General features: G+C 42.1%; 1 protein-coding gene across 2 annotated transcripts in view; it reads left to right on the forward strand.

The window, feature by feature from the left end:
- Positions 1-23485, forward strand: part of ITGA3 (integrin subunit alpha 3) — a 119056-nt gene that overhangs the window by 50332 nt on the left and 45239 nt on the right. For both annotated transcript variants that reach the window (XM_073683237.1, XM_073683238.1), the window contains exons 4-10: positions 4834-5077; positions 5190-5273; positions 15806-16010; positions 16130-16323; positions 16422-16510; positions 17087-17217; positions 18672-18758. In XM_073683237.1, the coding sequence (XP_073539338.1) occupies positions 4834-5077; positions 5190-5273; positions 15806-16010; positions 16130-16323; positions 16422-16510; positions 17087-17217; positions 18672-18758 (1034 nt within the window). The remainder of the gene's footprint in view (positions 1-4833; positions 5078-5189; positions 5274-15805; positions 16011-16129; positions 16324-16421; positions 16511-17086; positions 17218-18671; positions 18759-23485) is intronic.

Raw genomic sequence — 23485 nt, forward strand, 5'->3', positions numbered from 1 at the left:
GGCAGCAGCTCCATTTTCCCAAACTACGAGGCAGGTTGCTGCAGTAGAAACCTCTCCCCACTGTTATGTTTACAAAGGAGTAATGTAAAGCTCAGCTGTGCCCCCTCTTCTTAACCACCATACTTTTGATTGGTCTCCAACCAAGGTATTTACAGTAGGGGAAATAAGTATTTGACACATTGCCGATTTTGCAAGTTTTCCCACCTTCAAAGAATGGAGAGGTCTGTAATGTTTATCATAGAAACACTTCCCCTGTGAGAGACAGAAACTAAAAATAAAAAACAGAAAATCACATTGTATGATTTATAAATAATTAAATTGCATTTTATTGCATGAAATAAGTATTTGATCACCTACCAACCAGCTAGAATTCTGGCTCTCACAGACCCGTTAGTTTTTCTTTAAGAAGCCCTCCTTCTCTGCGCTTATTACGTGTATTAATTGCATCTGTATAAAAGACACCTGTCCACACACGCAATTAATCACACTCCAACCTCTCCACCATGGCCAGAGCTGTCTAAGGACACCAGGGACAAAATTGAAAACCTGTACAAGGCTGGGATTGGCTACAAGACAATACACAATGGCCCCTTGAGGAAGGCTACAAGCCGAAATATGTGTAGGGACGGGACCTGGCACTATACCAGCAGGAGGAGATGAATATAGGTATATGACTCTATTACTTGTTTGTCTATTATGTATTATCTGACCAAATATATATGACATGATGGCTGTTTACTATCATATGCCTCTGAAATATTTTTATCTATAATTATTTGTTCTGTCTCCTCCTGCTGTATATATTTTGCCTTTAGTGCTAACTCACTGTACTTTTTTTATATTTAAAGGGGTTGTCCACAACTATTGAAAATAGGCCAATGTATTTTTACGTTGAAAATAAGTTTCTTTGTAAATACCTTGCGCTGGTGTTAGCGCCGCTCACAGGCAGAATCACTGGCCGCTCACAGACATCACATGACCCACGGCTGTAGCCGGCTCTGACATTCGCTGATGTCACGTCATGTTCCGGATGCAGCCGGAGCTCTCTTCTGCGTTCCCCACAGTGGATGCCAGGCTGTGGGCGGGGGTTACCCCGTGCGTCACACCCAGCATCCATTGCGCACTCTCACTCTCCCCATTCATTAGGAAAGCGCGCGGTGGATGCAGGGTGTGACACGCGGGGTAACCCTTGCCCACAACCCAGCAGCCATCGCGGGGATCGCGTCACTGATGTCAAGCCTCACTTGACGTGACATAGCTGGGGGTCACGTGATGCCTGTGAGCGGCCAGCGATAGCGCCGCTCACAGGCAGTAACAGCAGCGCAAGGTATTTACAAAGATACTTATTTTCATCATAAAAATACATTGGCCTATTTTCAATAGTAGTGGACAACCCCTTTAATAAAGTTGGATGTAATGATATATTCTTTTGGCTACTGGATAGTTTTTTTTCAAATTGGTTTATTAAGACAATAGGCCAGCAGCTTGGTGAGAAGGCAACAACTGTTGGTACAATTATTATAAAATGCAAGAAACACAAGATGACTGTCAGTCTTTCTCGGTCTGCGGCTCCATATGGGATCTTGCTTCGTGGGGTAGGGATAATTCTGTGAAAGGTCAGGAATTAGCCCAGAACTACACTGGAGGACCTGGTCAATGACCTGAAGAGATCTGGGACCACCGTCTCAAACATTACCGTTAGTAACACACTACGCCGTCATGGATTAAAATCCTGCAGAGCACTTACAGTCCCCCTGCTCACGCCAGCACATGTCCAAGCCCATTTGAAGTTCGCCAGTGACCATCTGGATGATCCAGAGTAGGCATGGGAGAAGGTCATATGGTCAGATGAGGCCAAAATATAACTTTTTGGTGTCAACTCCACACGCCATGTTTGGAGGAAGAGGAAGGATGATTACAGTCCCAAGAACACCGTCCCAAGCGTGAAGCATGGTGGGTGAAATATCCTTACTTTAGGGGTGATTTTCTGCATAGGGGACAGGATGACTGCACCTTATTGAAGGAAGGATGGATGGGGTCATGTATTTTGAGATTTTGGCCAATAACCTTCCCTCAGTAAGAGCATTGAAGATGGGTTGTGGCTGGATCTTTCAGCATGGCAATGACCCGAAACACACAGCCAGGGCAACTAAGAAGTGGCTCCGTAAGAAGCATTTCAAGACCTGGCATTTCAAGACTGGCCTAGCCAGTCTCCAGACCTGAACCCAATAGAAAATCTTTGGGGGGAGCTGAAACTTACTGTTGTCCAGTGACAGCCCCGAAACCTGAAAGATCTGGAGAAGATCTGTATGGAGGAGTGGGCCAAAATCCTTGCTGCAGTGTGTGCAAACTTGGTCAAGAACTACAGGAAACGTCTGACCTCTGTAATTGCTAACAAAGGTTTCTGTACCAAATATTAAGTTCTGTTTTTCTATTGTATCAAATACTCATTTCATGCAATAAAATGCTAATTAATTATGTAAAAATCATACAATGTGATTTTCTGGTTTTATTTTTAGATTTTGTCTCTTACAGTTGAAGTGTACCTACGATAAAAATTACAGACCTCTCCATTCTTTGTAGGTGGGAAAACTTGTAAAATTGGCAGTGTATCAAATACTTATTTTCCCCACTGTAGGTTCTTGTTTCTCTGCCAAGTTTCAGGAGCTTGCTAAAAGTATTGCAATTGGACATTGCTTTTTTATGTTACTCCTGTTATTTGAAGGTTTTTGTGTCCCTTTAAAGTACCCATAACACAGTGTAACTTCTTCGCACTGGCAATGCTTTAGCTAAAATATCTTGAAGCCACAATTGAGTGAGATCCTGTTACACTTAATTTTATTTTGGAAGAATAAGGCTTAAGATATATCATAGGTGCCTATAAGATGTGGGCTCATGCTCACTAGTCAATTAGCTTTTTAAAGGGCAAGTTACAATGTAATTTATAGTTTAATGTATTGGTTGACTGGAACCTGTGGAGATCTAAGGGGCCGTGGATATTTTGGCTTGCTCACTAAATAACTCCTCCAGTCAGACAACTTTAAAAATTGGTTGCTGGGGCACCATAGATTTTACTCTAAGGAATTCCTAGATTGGAATCTACAGTGCCTCTAGTGGCTGCTGTTGGAATGAACATATACAGATTTGACCATAGTAATGAAAAACCTTTGAACACAACAACCCTCTAACGTAGAATTACCCTCGTTTATATCAGCAAAAATAGTGTTCCAGACAAAACAAGTATTATGCTTTATGTTCAATGCTGGAATCGAAATTGTGGACGTTGGCAATACTCACAATATAATTAACATACTGCAATTTCAGGGATTTTTTCGTATAATATAATAGTGGAACTTGATTTAATTAATAGAATGGAATATATATTGGCAAACAGAAAACCAATAAAGCAATTTTATCTTTTGGCACATTTTATTCTTATATTATTAAAGGTATATGTAGGAAACTAGAAAAACTTGGCTCCTTTGTCCTAGAAACAGCGCCACTCTTATCTGCTGGCTCTGTCCTATACCGCAGCGCAGAACTATTTAGGACAAGAATGACTCTGTTTCTAGAAGAAAGAAGCCATGTTTTTCTTATTTTTTTCTATCCTTTTAAAGAAGTTGTCTACAGTAAGTTGGAACACTGATTAATATGCTGTAATCTGTGTGAAAACCCAGCTATGTGTTTGGCACGGATGAGATGTGGTGGTGCTGCAGGTAAAGTGAACACTAGAGAAGAGCAAATAGATTTTATACTACTCAGGTCCGGCATCCAGTTCAGTCTTTCATGGCAGTCACAGTTTCTCTGTCTGCCATCTTGGGCTTTTCTGTTGCTTACTAGGTCCCTATGACGCCCTATTAATTAACAGGATGCTGGACTGAGGATTTGCGGTGCAGACTTGAATGTTGCCCCCGTCCGACTGCCACAATGGACCTAACTGGAGTATTTATTTAAATCCTTTTTGATCATCTCCAGTGTTCAGATTACCTGCAGCACCATGACAGGGAAATTAAAGGTGCTATCCACAAGGCAGATGACAACTTATTGATCAGTAGGGGTCCGCAAAGACCAGCAGAACAGTGAACGTTTATCCCTATTAGAAAGGAGCGTCAGTGCACATTCTCAACATCCACTCCATTCATTGCCTATGGGGCTGCCGAGCACTGAGCTGCGCTTTTTCTGAGACAATGAATGGAGCATCCAGCCTGTCGTTTCATTTGTAATGGAGATAAAAGTACCCCATTGGGGAAAAAAAATTCCCTGTTCTGGCTATTGGTGCAGGTCCTAGCGGTTGGACCACCACAAATCAGTAAGTTATCACCTATCACGTGAATAGGTGATATCCTGTTTTTACTGGACAACGCCTTTAAGCTTTTCACAGTATACATTTAAATCAATGGGTTGTCAATAATTCAGGACAGGACAGGTCTTCGACTGAGAGACACTTATGGCCACGGCCCCACTATCAGTATTTGGTCGTATTTTTTCTCAGGAGTGGGAGCCAAAACCAGGTGAGGAACAATCAGAGAAAAGGTATAATAGAAACAAGTCACCAATTCTGCATTTATCACCCACTCCAGGTTTTGGCTCCTACTCCTGAGAAAACATACTGACTGAATACTGACCAAATACTGATAGTGGGGCCGTGGCCTTTCGCTGTTTGTACCGGCTCTCAATCTTGCCAAGAGACGAGAATCGTGACTACAGGACCGCCACATGCTAGACAACCATTGGAAAGGATTGATTTACTGATTATACAAGATATAAAATGACATAAGGACCTATAGTGAGAAGATATAGCATTAAATCTTCACCAACTTACTTCTTTGCCAGATGTGCGCCCATCGATACTCTGTGGTCCTGCCGTCTGAAGACCAACCCAAGATGATAGGCAAGTGCTACATACGAGGAAACGACTTAGAATTCAATGACAATGATGATTGGCAGGCCTACCATTATGAGATGTGTGATTCTGGCGGTGACCACCTCAAAACTGGCATGTGCCAAATGGGCATGAGTGGAGGCATCACTGAAAACATGGTGTACTTTGGAGCTCCAAGTGCCTATAACTGGCAAGGTAGGACGTCTGCAAATGATGATATGTGTTTATGACTAAATTGGTGATTTTCATGTTTGTGTCCAAAAACGGACCTGAATAAGTGTTTTTTTTTGCTTGTTTTATGTTTCAGGTACAGACTATGTTGTACAGAGAGATAATTGGGATTTAATGGATTCTTCCTACCCTAACACGGACACCTTTAACATCTACTTGGGTAAATACTCCATCATTGTCCATTCTAAAGATACTATTTTTAATATTTGACCAAACTTTGCACTTTAAGGATAAGAGATCATAGGTGGAACATCGACTAAAGATAAGGTGGGATAGCTTTAAATGGAATCTGTCAGTGTGTTTTTGCTATATAATCTGAGAGCACCATGATGTAGTAGAAGAGGTTCAGATTCCATTAATATGTCACTTACTGGGCTGTGTGTTGTTGGTTCAATAAAACCGTGTTTTATCAGCAGAGATTATCATTACAGGACTAGGTGTTTCGTGCCTCCTAGTCAACTGCTGTGTATAACCATTCCCCCGGTACTGATTGGCAGCTTTTTGCCTATGCACAGTGTACACAGAAAGCTGCCAATCAGTGATGTGGGTGGGGTTCTACAGAGCTCAGCATCCAGAGCTCTGCTAGATCTATAGCAGAGAATATTGTATCATAATGACAGTATGCAGACCAGAAATTGACACATCTCTGGAATCAGGTCTCTGCCCGTACATCATGCTGCTCTCAGATTATATAGCAAAATCTGCTGACAGATTCCCTTTAAGAACTTGCAAGGTCTTGGTTTAAATATCAGAGAAACAGATGGTAAGCATCTACATTATCTTATCTATGGTGACCTTCACCCAATGTCTCCTTTTTGGAGACACAATTATAAAACCGGTTGGGTTTCAACCCATATGCTCATCAATTCATAGAAATAACATGCCCATTTGGCCAAGCCATACGTGAATATTTATAGGATAGTTAGGGGAGTGGTGCACTTCAGACAATTTTATGGCTGGTTGTCACAACAGAATTCTCTGTACACATTTCTCTTGAGGCTGTCTGTGAGGGCTTCCTTCACTTATGGAAAAAGCTGCACAGGATGCAGAACTGAACACTGACCCGACTCTATACCCTCCTTATAATCCACCAACATCATGTTCTACACATGGACCTCTTGGTGCTACATTGATAAAGACTATGAGGCATGTAAGTATGCTCGAAGCTCCCTTGGATTGCTGAGGACCAGAGTCGGAGTCAGTGAGGGGGGGGGGGGAGTGGGACTGGGCAACTGTTCCAGGTCCCATATCCCCCAAAGGATCCCCAGCCTTTACAAACCAGAAAGACGGACAATATCAGTGCAGTTTCCAAGGTTAGAAGTGTAGAAAAATCATCTTTGGTGAAATCATGGTCATGGGACCAAAATTCCTTCACCCTGTGCAGTATGGAGGAACTGAAGAGGAGCAGGGAGCTTGGTATGCCATCTACTGTGTGTGTGTGTATTTGAATAATGCAGGTTGTGTGACATGCAGTGTGTGTAGCATGGAATGTGTGTGTGTGACATGCAGTATGTACACCGCGTGCAGAATTATTAGGCAAATGAGTTTTTTGATCACATGATACTTTTTATACATGTTGTCCTACTCCAAGCTGCATAGGCTTGAGAGCCAACTACCAATTAAGTAAATCTGGTGATGTGCATCTCTGTAATGAGGAGGGGTGTTGACTAATGACATCAACACCCTATATAAGGTGTGCTTAATTATTAGGCAACTTCCTTTCCTTTGGCAAAATGGGTCAGAAGAGAGATTTGACGGGCTCTGAAAAGTCCAAAATTGTGAGATGTCTTGCAGAGGGATGCAGCAGTCTTGAAATTTCCAAACTTTTGAAGCGTGATCACCGAACAATCAAGCGTTTCATGGCAAATAGCCAACAGGGTCGCAAGAAGCGTGTTGGCCAAAATAGGCGCAAAATACCTGTCCATGAATTGAGGAAAATCAAGCGTGAAGCTGCTAAGATGCCATTTGCCACCAGTTTTGCCATATTTCAGAGCTGCAACGTTACTGGAGTATCAAAAACCACAAGGTGTGCAATACTCAGGGACATGGCCAAGGTAAGGAAGGCTGAAAAATGATCACCTTTGAACAAGAAACATAAGATAAAACGTCAAGAATGGGCCAAGAAATATCTTAAGACTGATTTTTCAAAGGTTTTATGGACGGATGAAATGAGAGTGACTCTTGATGGGCCAGATGGATGGGCCAGAGGGTGGATCAGTAAAGGGCAGAGAGCTCCACTCCGACTCAGACGCCAGCAAGGTGAAGGTGGGGTATTGGTATTGGCTGGTATCATCAAAGATGAACTTGTGGGACCTTTTTGGGATGAGGATGGAGTGAAGTTCAACTTCCAGACCTACTGACAGTTTCTGGAAGACAACTTCTTCAAGCAGTGGTACAGGAAGTCAGTATCGTTCAAGAAAAAGATGATTTTCATGCAGGACAATGCTCCATCACATGCATCCAACTACTCCACAGCGTGGCTGGCCAGTAAAGGTCTAAAAGAAGAAAAAATAATGACATGGCCCCCTTGTTCACCAGATCTGAACCCCATAGAGAACCTGTGGTCCATCATAAAATGTGAGATCTACAGGTAGGGAAAACAGTACACCTCTCGGAACAGTGTCTGGGAGGCTGTGGTGGCTGCTGCACGCAATGTTGATCGAAAACAGATCAAGCAACTGACAGAATCTATGGATGGAAGGCTGTTGAGTGTCATCATAAAGAAAGGTGGTTATAATGATCACTAACTTTTTTGGTTTTTGTTTTTGCATGTCAGAAATGTTTATTTCTAATTTTTGTGCACTGATATTGGTTTACCTGGTGAAAATAAACAAGTGAGATGGGATTATATTTTTTTTTTTTTTAAGTTGCCTAATAATTCTGCACAGTAATAGTTACCTGCACAAACAGATATCCTCCTAAGATAGCCAAATCTAAAAAAAAAACACTCGAACTCCCAAAAATATTAAGCTTGGATATTTATGAGTCTTTTGGGTTGGTTGAGAACACAGTTGTTGATCAATAATAAAAATAATCCTCTAAAATACAACTTGCCTAATAATTCTGCACACAGTGTATATGTGTGTAGCATGGAATGTGTGTGTGTGTGACATACAGTCTGTATATGTGTGTAGCTTGGAGTGTGTGTGTGTGTGTGACATGCAGTCTGTATATGTGTGTAGTATGGAATGTGTGTGTGTGACATGCATTGTGTATCTGTGTGTAGCATGGAGTGTGTGTGTGTGTGACATGCAGTCTGTATATGTGTGTAGCATGGAGTGTGTGTGTGACATGCAGTCTGTATATGTGTGTAGCATGGAGTGTGTGTGACATGCAGTGTGTATTTGTGTGTAGCATGGAGTGCGTATGTGTGTGACATGCAGTGTGAGTGTGTGTGTGACATGCAATGTGTATATGTGTGTAGAATGAAATGTGTGTGTGTGACATGCAAAGTGTATATATGTGTAGCATGGAGTGTGTGTGACATGCAGTGTGTATATGTGTGTAGCATGGAGTGTGCATGTTTGTGTGACATGCAATTTGTATATGTGTGTAAGAAATGCAATATGTGTAACTTGCAGTGTGTGTGACATGCAGTGTGTATGTGTGTAGCATGGAGTGTGTGTGTGTGTGGGACATGCAGTGTATGTGTCATGGATTGTGTGTGTAACATGCAGTATGTTTGTGTGTAAAACTTTTTAGTGTGTGTAGTATGGAGTGTGTATTTGTGTATGTGTCTGTGTGTGTAATATGGAATGTGTTTGTGTGTGTCTAACATACAGTGTGTGTGTGTAGCATCCCATTTTATAAATTTTATAAATTCCTGCACTGCAGACGAGCGTTCATAGGAATAAACATGACAGTGATCACCCAACGAAGCATTGGGTGATTGGATCATTTAAAGGGAATGTGTCACCCCCTTGGAGATATCAGACCTCTACTATGGGCATACAGGTGATAGAAAAGTAAATCTATACATACCTGTATGGCCCATAGTAGAGGTCTGATTGCAGAGAAAAGCGCTTTAATCAATTCTTTTTTTCCACAGGCGTCCGGGGAACGCCAAGCAATCCCCGCCTATGTGCTTATTATTCCCCTAAATCCTCGCCTATCTGTTTATTATTCCCCTAAATCCCCGCCTATATGCTTAGTTACCATATTCCTCCCCTCCCCTGCACGTTACAGGGCCCTGTGATGTGCACTGTGCTCCCTGACTTCCCGGGCATGCGCAGAGCGCTGCTCACATAGAGCGTACTTTGCTTCATCCCTGTCTCATCTCTCTGTGCCCTGCGCTGCAGGGTTCTATTGCGCAGGCGCCGGAGGGTGGTGGGGGGTCGTCACTGTCACTTTCCGGCACCTGCACAATAGAACCCTGCGGTGCAGTGCATAGGTAGCCAAGCCTGTACAAAATAGAATTGATTAAAGCGCTTTTCTCTGCAATCAGACCTCTACTATGGGCTATTCAGGTATGTATAGATTTACCGTACTTTTCTATACCCTGTATGCCCATAGTAGAGGTCTGATAATTCCAAAGTGGTGACAGATTCCCTTTAAGCTGTCTAAAAAAAATCCTCATTCTCGGCAGCACATCGCTGGGTGTAAACCGGAGATGTGCTGCTGATAACATGATCCTGTATGAGTACAGAAGGCCTATTAGTGGTGGTTCTACCGCTATCCTTCTTTGTCAGCTGATGTAAAGAGGTCAGTAAATAAATGACTTTTATATGTCTGAGCTTGATAACGTTCTGAAGTCGGATTGTGTAAATGTAGCATAAACCATTATGTGACACATGACCCAGGACAATTCTTCTGTTACCGAGCCGGTCATCCTGCTTAATAATGGCCGATGGAAGCCTCGCCTATACCTCCCCTATACCTCCCCATTGTCCATAAAGGGCATGCGGACAGAACTTTTGTCTTTTCCTGTCCATATGCATTAGAAACTTGATGTGTGCACCATCCACGCTGCCCCGGTATCCCCCCGGTATCAGGTGATCCCACTCCAGTTGTGGTGTAAGTTTATATCATTTGGATAGAAGGATCACGCTAAGCTGTCAGGAATGCCAGAGATTTAGTCAGGACTTGTTAAATGCCGAGTTTCCTCTGCGCTTGTCAACGTGAGTCATTAGATTTGTACTGAACTGTTTGTTTTTTTCACTCTCTCTTTCTAAGGTGTGTTTTCTTAAAGGGGCGCTCCAGCATAGCCGCCCCCCCCTAAAGAAGGTTTACACTTATGGCGTCATTTTCAGATGACATCCTCAATTGGATGTGTCCTGCTTTGGTTTATTCAGTGCTTTATTGGAAGTTATAGAACATTTCCTCAGTCCTGTATTTATTATAGGGATGTAGGACACATCCAAGTGTAGCCTGGTTCTTAAAGGGACATACACCCAAATAAACTGTAAATAGGAAAGAATTGTAACGCAAGTGTCACATACTTTCATCCAGGAAGATGGAGGAATATTACATTTTTCAAAAAGTCAAGGTATAAGTCATGTATTAATACATTTTGTGCCTCAGTTTCTCAAAGTTATCAAGATCTCTGCTTGCGATCATTGAATGAGAACCAATCAGTGAATTTTAACAAGACGTCCACCTGTGGCTCCATCACATTTCCATTCCATGTATGTAGACAATGGAGCAATTACTGCAGGCAGAGATGTTGACAGATGTGAATGGATGCCTAAAGCATATTAGAAAACAATAAGAAAGTGTATCTATCAGTACTGGAAAATCCCTTTAAAGGAGTTTTCTGGTTTTGGAAATCCCCTTTTCCCAGGCTATTTTTTTTTTTTTGTTACTTACCTTTGGCGCTGAGTCTCCGCCACTGCTCTCAATGTCTGGTACTGTCTGCAGCTCTCACATCACATTGACAGCACTGCAGCCAATCAGTGAGCTCAGCGGCTGTTAGTGGCTCGCTCGTGCTGTCAACTTTGGCAGAGTTGCTGAGCTCACTGATTGGCTGCAGCGCTGTTAATGTGATGTGAGAGCTGCAGACAATACCAGACATTGAGAGCAGCAGCGGAAACTTAGCGCTGGACCCAGGAAGGGTGAGAAAAACAGAGCTTATTTTGTTTGAACAAACTGCTGCTGCAGGACAGGGGGTTTTCAGAACTAGAAAACCCCTTTAATTGGATGGATGAAAATATGTGAAAACATATCTTATCTACTAAATTAAGCATTTTTCTATACATTGTTTTTCGGGTGTAAGTTATGTTAAGGTTCCACATCATTTACATCATTTAAAGGGATTCTCCAATTATTAACCATATTTACTAATACTCTGTGCTTTTTCCTGTCGCTGGGATTTTTGTCCGCAGACACCATGACTGTCTTGGCGCATTGACCTTGTTCCCATGAGTCAGTTTTTTATATTTGATCCAATAAAAAAAAAAGCTGATGTGTCAGGGGCCCTGAGATCTTGATAATGCCACGGTTACATGCTTTTATCCACATTACCTCTGCCACCCCCTGGGACAGTGATGGCTCCATGTTGTAGCATTGTGGGAACCATATTGTGGCTAAAACTAACATAAAAGAAAGAATAAACAGGGAAAACATTAGACCAGATATATCCTAATAAGCTGCCCTGTTAGTGGTGAACCCATATACTTCACTGGCAGATTTACAAGCAGAAACCAAGAGTCATTAACCTCCAGCCAGACAGACGGGAAGAGAAGATAAGATAATACGTTTTAATTTACGGTTTTATTACAATACAAGAATGCATTGTGTGATGACAGTCACATGATCGGGAAAATCAGAACAAGGACCGTCACCCTATCCTCCTCCTCTTATGTGCTAAGAGTTTTATAAATTCTATATTTAAAAGGGAACCTTCCATTTACAGTAGAGCCCTTGCATTGAAAAATAACATGCTCATTCCCTGTAGCCACATACTACATTATTACTGGGTGCAATGTATAAATAGTATACAAAAAGCACCTAAGCTCCCCCTAGTGGTGGCTTCAGATATCCACATAGTGATCAGCAGGATCTTTGAAGCTCAGGATCAGAAAAATGGACATCTGATAAACATGGAAATACATCATGAATTTACTCAGCACATAAAAAGGTGATCGTACACTCTTAGACGCACTTCAATAGTATTGTCCATCAGAACTTGTAGTAAGAAATCTGCACATGTGTGCCAGTTGGTATTAAAGATACAATCTTTATAAAATCCTGTTATATGAAAACCAATAAAACCATCAGGTAACAAGATCTACACAAAACCCCCATATTAATGTACTGTGACGCTAGTCACTACTCACAGATAAGCCATGAGGCTGGGTAGTCAAGAGGTCCGAGGTCAAAAGCCAAGAGAGTATGTAATAGACAGAGGGTTTAGACAAAGGCGTAGTCAGGAAAGAGTCCGAGGTTAATATTCCAAGGCGGTAGCGGATCATGACAAAAGAGCTAGGCAAACGGATGGTCAAGACAAATCCTAGGTCAAGCAGCAAAGATCAAAATACCAGACAGGGAGCACAGAGCAAGCAAACACCTCAAGAGCAAAGCTACAATTGGCAGCAATTAAAGGCAGAGAGCTGGTTAAATAGCCAGGTAATTACTCCGGACAACAGACACATGGATGAAGCCACTGCACACCCTGGTCCTGATTGGACGGTTAAACTGTCACTCCATACACTTACAGCTCAGCACATCCCAGCATCCGATTGGACGTCTGAGCTGTCCATCACCATACTGACAGCTCATCATACCCCTGTCCTATATTGGACGGCAGAACTGTCATTCACTGCGTCCAGACACTCAGGAATCGTGACATGTACATTAATTTTAATTAAATACTACCAGTATCAGATTACATTGCCATAGGAGGGATATTCTCTACCTTTAATATAATCTTCCACTGATGTTGTAGCTGATGCCATTTGCCATATGTAGGATTTTATCCAGCGAGAAGCTCCATGGGTCTGGACCTGTTGGGTGAAGGTTCAGATTAGATAGAGCATGATTTTCTGTATATCTCACCCCAGTATGATCCTAATTTAATGTACCAGCCCCTAAAAAACCCTAGTGTAACAAAGCAAAGCCCATCTACATGTTTTGTTTAATTTTTGGGCCTCTTGTGAGGATGGTAAAGTTTTGGCTGTCCCTGCCATGATGTCGCACTTTGTCCTTTGAAAATAGTTTATACTTCTAGATGACTCCATTCTGCTAAAAACTGTACTTGGAAAATATCCATCATTTGCATTGATAGGAGACATACCAGCCCATGGTCATCGCCTAAACAGATAGCATCTTATTTGTTCAAAGGGGGGTCAGGTTACCCCAAACTGAGTAATGTATTTTAATGGAGAACTTATCATGTACCTTCATCCCCAAGGCCGTGATAGACATTAGATAAAAATTGTCAAAACTTGCCCATCCTGGAGTGATGGCCAACCATCTAAGGCAGGAGATGACAACCTTTTCTAGTCCATTGTCCACGTTGTCATGTTGAATCACTCCCAAGAGCCGCAATAAAACTTATAGCGGTATTTCCATCTGAGACATATTGGGCATATCAAAAGTATATGCCATGATAGAGTCCAGAAAGTGGAACCTAGTCAGCACTCCAGAGAAAAGGCCATGGGCGCATGTGGCTCTGCATTGTACACTCAATCGCCATAAACTACAAAGCCTCTTACATTAATATCACCTGTAACTTGTATACACTTTTCTGCAGGGCCAAATGGGTCTAGAGAACCCTTTCTCCTAACATTTACAGGAACACAGAGAGGGCTACCTAGACCTTTCAATATTCTCTGGTATGGAAACTACATTTTAGCAGCCACACAAAAGCAAATACAGGTGCATCTCACTAAATTAGAATATCATCAAAAAGTTAATTTATTTCAGTTCTTCAATACAAAAAGTGAAACTCGTATATTATATAGAGTCATTACAGAGTGATCTATTTCAAGTGTTTATTTCTGTTAATGTTGATAATCATGGCTTACAGCCAATGAAAACACAAAAGTCATTATCTCAGTAAATTAGAATACTTTATAACAACAGCTTGAAAAATGATTTCATAATCCGAAATGCTGGCCTACTGAAATGTATTTTCAGTAAATGCACTCAGTACTTGGTCGGGGCTCCTTTTGCATCAATTACTGCATCAATGCGGCGTGGCATGGAGGCGATCAGCCTGTGGAGCTGCTGAGGTGTTATGGAAGCCCAGGTTGCTTTGATAGCAGCCTTCAGCTCGTCTGCATTGTTGGGTCTGGTGTCTCTCATCTTCCTCTTGACAATACCCCATAGATTCTCTTTGGGGTTAAGGTCAGGCGAGTTTGCTGGCCAATCAAGAACAGTGATATTGTTGTTTTTAAACCAGGTATTGGTACTTTTGGCAGTGTGGACAGGTGCCAAGTCCTGCTGGAGAATAAAATTTTCATCTCCAAAAAGCTTGTCGGCAGAGGGAAGCATGAAGTGCTCTAAAATTTCTGGTAGACGGCTGCACTGACTTTGGTCTTGATAAAACACAGTGGACCTACACCATCAGATGACATGGCTCCCCAAACCATCACTGATTGTGGAAACTTCACACTAGACCTCAAGCAGCTTGGATTGTGGCCTCTCCACTCTTCCTCCAGACTCTGGGACCTTGATTTCCATTTGAAAATTGGGGAACTCTGGGACCTTGTGGAGTGTGTCAATGACTGCCTTCTGGACATCTGTCAAGTCAGCAGTCTTCCCCATGATTGTAGAGCCTACTGAAACAGACTAAGGGATCTTTTTTAATGCTTAGGAAGCCTTTGCAGGTGTTTTTTAATTATTAAATTTGTAATTATTTTAATTTACTGAAATAATGACTTTTGTGTTTTCATTTGCTGTAAGCCATAATCATCAACATTAGCAGAAATAAACACTTGAAATAGATCACTCTGTTTGTAATGACTCTATATAATATAGGAGTTTCACTTTTTGTATTGAAGAACTGAAATAAATTAACTTTTTGATGATATTCTAATTTTGTGAGATGCACCTATAGGTCTGTGACCAGATAGTTGGTGCCCGCACAGAATGGCAATGTGGGCCACATCTGGCCCCACGGTCACAGGTTGTGCATCCCTGGTGTATGGGGCCTCCTGACTGCCACTGGGGCAACATAAGAATCATGTGGTTGGAATTCAGTCGCCTGAGCCTGTTGTTCAGTGGTGAGATATGCCATAGGAAAGGAGTCTCTCATAGAGAACATAGAGAACCTCGGCCGAGAGTTCCTGTGTATGGAGTAGTCGGGGGAGATGGTTGTCAGCTGAATTATTGTTGGCTGGCAGCTAATATGTATATCCAGCTTATTCATAGTATAGTATAGTATAGTATAGGTGGTAACTTAATGATTGGTAAAGGTCTGACCCTTGCAACCTCCACCGATTGGCAGAATCAAGAACTTTTATCTTCATTAAAATAAAGCACCGGTACACATGTGTGGCCTTCGCTCCATTCATTCTTTATGTCATTGCATCATTGAGAAGGAATCAAGCTGCGGTTGTGCATCCGACCTGCCACGCCATTTTGTAACGAGGATGAATGTTCCGGTATGGCACTAAAATTCCCTGATCTGACAATCGGTGTGGGTCCCAGTGCTGGGACATTTGCCGATCAACAAGGATGATAACTTGTTTTCACTGGACAACCCCTTTAAGTTTCCTCAGAATCTATCATTTTTATTCTCCTCACCCACAGGGTACTCTGTACAGCTTGGCATGAATGTCCTGCTAAAAAACAAGATCACCATTGTCTCTGGGGCTCCACGCTGGAACCATAAGGGTGCTGTGTACCTGATGGAAATGGAGGAGAAAAACTTACAACTGAAACAGGTGCTAAGGGGGGACCAAGTGGGCTCCTACTTTGGCAACATCATTGCCCTGGCTGATTTTAATAATGACGGGTAAGTAGTAGAAGGGACCTTAGTGGTACAATCCAGACTATGTCCCCCACATGACCTGTTGTACAGTATGACCTTGGACATATATTGGTAGATCTCCTTATTCCCTAATTCTCTCCTAGGTGGCAGGACATAGCAGTTGGAGCCCCTTATTATTTTGATCAGAGGAAGGAAATTGGAGGAGCGGTTTACATTTATATGAATGAGGTTGGGAGTTTCATCGATACGCCGTCTTTAGTGTTGCATGGTCCGACGGACTCTGGTTTTGGTTTTGCTGTGGCGAACATTGGTGATATTAACCAGGATGGGTTCACAGGTAAGTAGCATATATTATATAACGGATAATGTACTCAGTGTATTATAACCTATTGCGTCTCAGTGAATGTTGCCTAATGCAAATTCTTGTCTGCTCAGACCTGGCCGTAGGGGCCCCTTTTGATGAAATGGGCAAATTGTACATCTACCTCAGCAAGTCTACTGGCCTACAGACCAAACCAAGCCAGGTAACGTATTATCAAGTCGCTGATCACTCATGTGCAATGATTATATTAAAGGTGTTGCCCAGGTAATGCAAGTTATCACCTATGCTTGTTGATCGGTGAGTGTCCAACCTTTAATCCCTGCTAGAATAGAGTAGGAGCACACAAGCTCCACCGCTGCTCCATTAATTCCCCATGGGGCAGGGCTCAACTTTTTCTTGCAGCCCCATAGGGAAGGAAAGAAGTGGCAAAAAAACTGGCAAAGGTGGACTTTCCCTTTTTAAAAAGGTTTTATCATCTCTATGAAACAATAAAACACTTGTACCCTTTGTGGCCGGGGTCCCACTTTGCTTCCTGTTGTAATAATTTGTTGTCCAGCGTCACATGACCGTGGTAGACAATTTATGGTTGTATGATGGTGTGGTGCATAAAGTGAAGTGACTGCAGTGTGACTGGTCAGTGGCCTTGGACAGAACCTGACACTTAACAGGTGCCAAAGTGTAAAAAGTAATTATGCCTTGAAGCCACTTTCAAGTGATGGAAAACTCCTTTAACATGAAAAGAAAACTGCATAGAAAGACATCTTTTGTGTTCTTGTAGATAATCGATGGAGCCCAGGTTGGCGGGATACAAATGTTTGGCTATTCTGTCAATGGGGCCATGGATGTTGATGGAAATTCCTACCCGGATCTGCTGGTTGGCAGTTTATCTGATCGCATTGCTATGCTCAGGTACTACTTCTGTCTCTTGGCACTATGGTGATTCAGGGAACATAAGCCGAAGCTTGTGTTTTTAGTCTTAGATCAGATCTATAAAACCAGTGACTACAGCTATGATATAGTATACAAGGGGTTTCATGCAATAGATCAGGGCTATCATAGAGTTGTCTAGAGTTATAATATTAATACAGACTAGGGGGGTTATAATACAATATCAACTAGGGCTATAATGCAGTACACTATGGCTATGATACAGCAGACTATAGCTGTGATACAGCAGATTATGGTTATTATATTGCATACTAGGGCTATGATACAGCAGAATCTGACTATGATCTAGCAGAATATGGCTATAACAGCAGAATCTGACTGATATAGCAGATTAGGTGTATGATACAGCAGACTAGGGCTATGATACAGCTGAATCTGACTATGATACTGTAGACTAAGGCTATGATACAGTAGAATATGGCTGTGATGCAACAGAATCTGACTATGATATAGCAGAATATGGCTATGATACAGCAGAATATGGCTATGATATAGCAGAATATGGCTATGATACAGCAGAATCTGACTATGATATAGCAAATTAGGGCTATGATACAGCAGACTAGGGCTACGATACAGCGGAATATGGCTATGATACAGCAGAATCTGACTATGATATAGCAAATTAGGGCTACGATACAGCGGAATATGGCTATGATACAGCAGAATCTGACTATGATATAGCAAATTAGGGCTATGATACAGTAGACTAGGGCTACGATACAGCGGAATATGGCTATGATACAGCAGAATCTGACTATGATATAGCAGATTATGGCTATGATACAACAGACTAGGGCTATGATACAGCAGAATCTGGCTATGATACAGTAGACTAGGGCTATGATACAGTAGACTAGGGCTATGATACAGTAGACTAGGGCTATGATATAGCAGAATATGGCTATGAAAGAGCAGAATCTGACTGATACAGCAGACTAGGGCTATGATACGGCAGAATCTGACTATGATACAGTAGACTAGGGCTATGATACAGTAGAATATGGCTATGATATAGCAGAATATGGCTATTAAACAGCAGAATCTGACTGACAGCAGACTAGGGCTATGATACAACAGAATCTGACTATGATATAGCAGATTATGGCTATGATACAGCAGACTAGGGCTATGATGCAGTAGAATATGGCTATGATACAGCAGAATATGGCAATGATATAGCAGAATCTGACTGATACAGCAGACTAGGGCTATGATACAACAAAATCTGACTATGATACCGTAGACTAGAGCTTTGATACAGTAGACTTGGACTATAATACAGTAGGTACAGAAGGCCATGGTGCTGGTTTGGATTTCCTTGCTTGGATAATGCACTGAGAGTAACGGACTCAGTATATTATCATATATATAATCTTATATCTTTGACCTTATCTCTCTTGATTCTGTTGTAGGTCTAGGCCCGTTATCAGTATCTCGAAGACTTTCTCTGCGACACCACTACTTGTTGATGCCAGTAAATGTTCTTCTTCTTCTCCCTGGTAAGCGTCATCTTGAGCAGTAATCTACTATTTAATGAAAAGTTCTGCAACCTTTGTGTTCAAATCTTTGTTGCCGTTAGTGAATGGAAGCATATCATGTCAACGGACAAGCTAGTAACCTATGCAGACCTAATACTATTTTTCAGCCATGGCTCCAGACCAGTGGTCCTCAATGTTTCTGACCTTGACAGCCACATTCAGCTCTGATAGAGGGTCGCGAGCCACATCCAGCTCTCGCCTCCCTCACAGTAGTGGCAACCAAAGCCCCCATCACGGGTATAATGATAACCAAAACCAAACCACAGAAATCATCCCACAGCAGTATACCAAGATCCAGGGGTTCTCACAATACCCCCATTCAGTATTCTCCCATCAAGCACTCCAAACACACTCTCATCCAGCTTCAAGCACCTCCTCTGACAGGTAGTATAATCCTGTCTCCAGCGTACCATATTTAAAATTATCTCTAAACCCCTAAATCCAGTATATGTGCATCCAGATCTGCTTTTCTATGCTGGGCTACTCACAAAATTCACCATTTTTAGATGTGCTCTATATACCTGTTTGCTAGACCTGGAGCTAATGCACCAAGCTGGCAGAGCCACAAGTCATGGGACCGCGAGCCACATGTGGCTCCGGAGCTACAGGTTGGAGACACCTGCTCCAGACTCTTATATTTACCAGAAGAGATACCTGCCTGTAAATTATTAGGACTGCCAAAAAAATTCTGCCCATGTGTGGCCCATATAGCAGCCAGTAGTGAGAAGTATTTAGATACATTCACACAGGAGATTTGGGCTGCAAAATTTCCCGAGTGGAAAAATGCATGGTGGCAAAATCAGATGGTACAGACCTTGCTGTGGAATCACTGAACGTATATCTCAGTCTTCAGCCTTTGCATTGGAGAAGGGGGAAATCTGCTGTGAAACCCTGCAACATAAATTGACACCTAGAATATATTCTGCACTAGATACAGTCATGGCCGAAAGTGTTGACACCCTTGAAATTGTTCTAGAAAATGAAGTATTTATCCCAGACAATTATTGCAATTACACATGTTTTGTTATACACATGTTTATTTCCTTTCTGTATATTGGAACAACACAAAAAAACAGATAAAAAAAGGCAAATTGGACATAATTTCACGCAAAACTCCACCGGACAAAATTGTTGGCACCCTCAGCGTAATATTTGGTTGCACACCCTTTGGAATAAATAACTGCAATCAATCGCTTCCGATAACCATCAACAAGTTTCTTACACCTCTCAACGGGATTTTGGACCCTTCTTCTTTTGCAAACTGCTCCAGGTCTCATACTTGAAGGCGCCTTCTCCTAACAGCAATTTTAAGATCTCTCCATAGGTATTCAATGGGATTTAAATCCGAACTCATTGCTGGCCGCTTCAGAACTCTCCAGCGCTTTATTTCCATTAATTTCTGTGTGCTTCTTGAAGTATGTTTGGGGTCATTGGGACTCAAATCCAGCTTTCTCACACTGGGCACTAAATTGCGACCAAAAATCCATTAGTAAGCTTCAGATTTCATGATGCCTTGCACACAGTCAAGGCACCCAGTGCCAGAGGCAGCTAAACAACCCCAAAACATCTTTGAACCACCACCATACAGTTATATGAAAAAGTTTGGGCACCCCTATTAATCTTAAGCTTAATGTTTTATAAAAATTGGTGTTTTTGCAGCAGCTATTTCAGTTTGATATATGTAATAACTGTTGGACACAGTAATGTTTCTGCCTTGAAATGAGGTTTATTGTACTAACAGAAAATGTGCAATCTGCATTCAAACAAAATTTGAGAGGTGCATAAGTATGGGCACCCTTATCATTTTCTTGTTTTAAATACTCCTACCTACTTTTTACTGACTTACTAAAGCACTTTTTTTTGTTTTGTAACCTCATTGAGCTTTGAACTTCATAGCCAGGTGTATGCCATCATGAGAAAAGCTACTTAAAGTGGCCACTTGCAAGTTGTTCTCCTGTTTGAATCTCCTCTGAAGAGTGGCATCATGAGCTCCTCAAAACAACTGTCAAATGATCTGAAAACAAAGATTATTCAACATAGGTGTTCAGGGGAAGGATACAAAAAGCTGTCTCAGAGATTTAACCTGTCAGTTTCCACTGTGAGGAACATAGTGAGGAAATGGAAGAACACAGGGACACTTTTTGTTAAGGCCAGAAGTGGCAGGCCAAGAAAAACATCAGAAAGGCAGAGAAGAAGAATGGTGAGATCAGTCAAGGACAATCCTCAGACCACCTCCAGAGAGCTGCAGCATCAACTTGCTGCAGATGGTGTCACTGTGCATCGGTCAACTATACAACGCACTTTGCACAAGGAGAAGCTGTATGGGAGAGTGATGCGAAAGAAGCCGTTTCTGCAAGCACGCCACAAACAAAGTCGGCTGAGGTATGCAAAAGCACATTTGGAGAAGCCAATTTCTTTTTGGAAGAAGGTCCTGTGGACTGATGAAACCAAGATTGAGTTGTTTGGTCATACAAAAAGGCGTTAAGCATGGCAGCAAAAATACAAAGTATTCCAAGAAAAACTCAAAATTTGGTGGAGCTTCCATCATGCTTTGGGGCTGTGTGGCCAATGCCGGCACCGGGAATCTTGTTAAAGTTGAGGGACACATGGATTCCACTCAGTATCAGCAGATTCTTGACAATAATGTTCAAGAATCAGTGACAAAGTTGAAGTTACGCAGGGGATAGATCTTTCAGCAAGACAATGATCCAAAACACCGCTCCAAATCTACTCAGGCATTCATGCAGAGGAACAATTACAATGTTCTGGAATGGCCATCCCAGTCCCCAGACCTGAATATCATTGAACATCTGTGGGACCATTTGAAGAGGGCTGTCCATGCTCGGCGACCATCAAACTTAACTGAACTGGAATTGTTTTGTAAAGAGGAATGGTCAAAAATACCTTCATCCAGGATCCAGGAAATCATTAAAAGCTACAGGAAGCGACTAGAGGCTGTTATTTTTGCAAAATGAGGATCTACTAAATATTAATGTCACTTTTCTGGTGAGGTGCCCATACTTATGCACCTGTCAAATTTTGTTTGAATGCAGATTGCACATTTTCTGTTAGTACAAAAAACCTCATTTCAAGGCAGAAACATTACTGTGTCCAACAGTTATTGCATATATCAAACTGAAATAGCTGTTGCAAAAACGCCAATTTTTATAAAACATTAAGCTTAAGATTAATAGGGGTGCCCAAACTTTTTCATATAACTGTATTTGACTGTAGGTACTGTGCTCTTATTTGTACACCTCATTACTTTTTCGGTAAACAGTAGAATGATGTGCTTTACCAAAAAGCTGTCATGGGTGTGTCAGATGTGACAGACAGTTGCTCTGCAGCTGGCTGCAGAAGATCACTTCATTTAGCATTACAGACGCCTCCTTAAATCTGTCCCACTTTATCATCCAGCGGCTACCTCCCTCCTGCTCTGTTTGACACCCTGGCCTGGGTGTTTAAATACTTTCAGTTTGCTGCAGGGAGGGGCCGGTGATTTTCTTATGTTCCCTTGTGAAAGCTTGGAGCTATTGCAGTCGGCTTACTTCCTCTCTGGTGCTTCGGAGGATGTTTGGTGTAATCTCTCTGAAGTCTACTCAAGCTAAGTTTCTCCCCCCTGTGTTTGTCTCCCTTGTTGTCTTTAGTTTATAATGGGGACTGACCAGTGCTCATCCCCCCTTCCCTATCCAGGGCCTAGCTCTAGGGATTTACGGGGCTTAGATTTCCTGTACGGCGACTGGAGAGGCACCAATATAGGGACGGTAGGGGAGACAGGGTGATATTAGATCAGCCTAGGGGTCTTTACTCTCACTTTCCCTAGTGTCTGGGCTCCCTTCCCCTCATCCCTTTGTGTTGCACTTAGTCTTTCCTACACTGTGCATGACAAAAGCTCTATCCTGGTCTCATCTGTCCACAAAACGCTTTCCCAGACACATTTTGGATTATTCATGTACATTTTGTCAAACTGCAGTCTAGCTTTTTATGTATCGGTCAGCAGTGGGGTCCTCCTGGGTCTCCTGCCATAGCATTTAATTTCATTCAAATGTTGATGGATAGTTCATGCTGACACTGTTGCACCCTGAGCCTGCAGGACAGCTTGAATTTCTTTGGAACTTGATTGAGGCTGCTTTTACACCACTGAACTATCCTGCGTTTCAACCCATCAATTTTTCTCTGCTGTCTACATCCAGGGAAATTAGCTATAGTTCCATGGGTTGTAAACTTCTTGATTATGTTGTGCACCGTGGACAAAGAAACATCAAGATCTCTGGAGATGGACTTGTAACCTTGAGATTGTTGATATTTTTCAACAATTTTGGTTCTCCAGTCCTCAGACTGTTCTCTTCTCCTCTTTCTGTTCTCCATGCTTAGTGTGTTACACACAGACTCACTGTTATGATCTGCAACAAGAACTAAGGAAAGATAGGGGAAAGCTGAATCCCTATGATGTAGCGGGCTGCCTGTTCCTTGTGAACAGACCCGCCTTAGTCCTCGGCTAGTCTGAACGAAGACCTATAAAAATAAGGGAGGGGTCCCTATAAGAACTAAGGACTGGGACAAAAATGGGACACCTCCTAAACAGAAATTGTTGTAGAACACAAAAGACAAACTGACAAAAAGTATTAGAGGTCCCAGAGGACCAAGCAAACTGACAGAGATAGGCACCGAAGCACCAGGCTAGCAAA

The sequence above is a fragment of the Phyllobates terribilis genome, unplaced genomic scaffold, assembly GCF_046119375.1.
Source record: "Phyllobates terribilis strain yellow unplaced genomic scaffold, ASM4611937v1 Scaffold_5__5_contigs__length_657084704, whole genome shotgun sequence".
Taxonomy (NCBI): Eukaryota; Metazoa; Chordata; class Amphibia; order Anura; family Dendrobatidae; genus Phyllobates; species Phyllobates terribilis.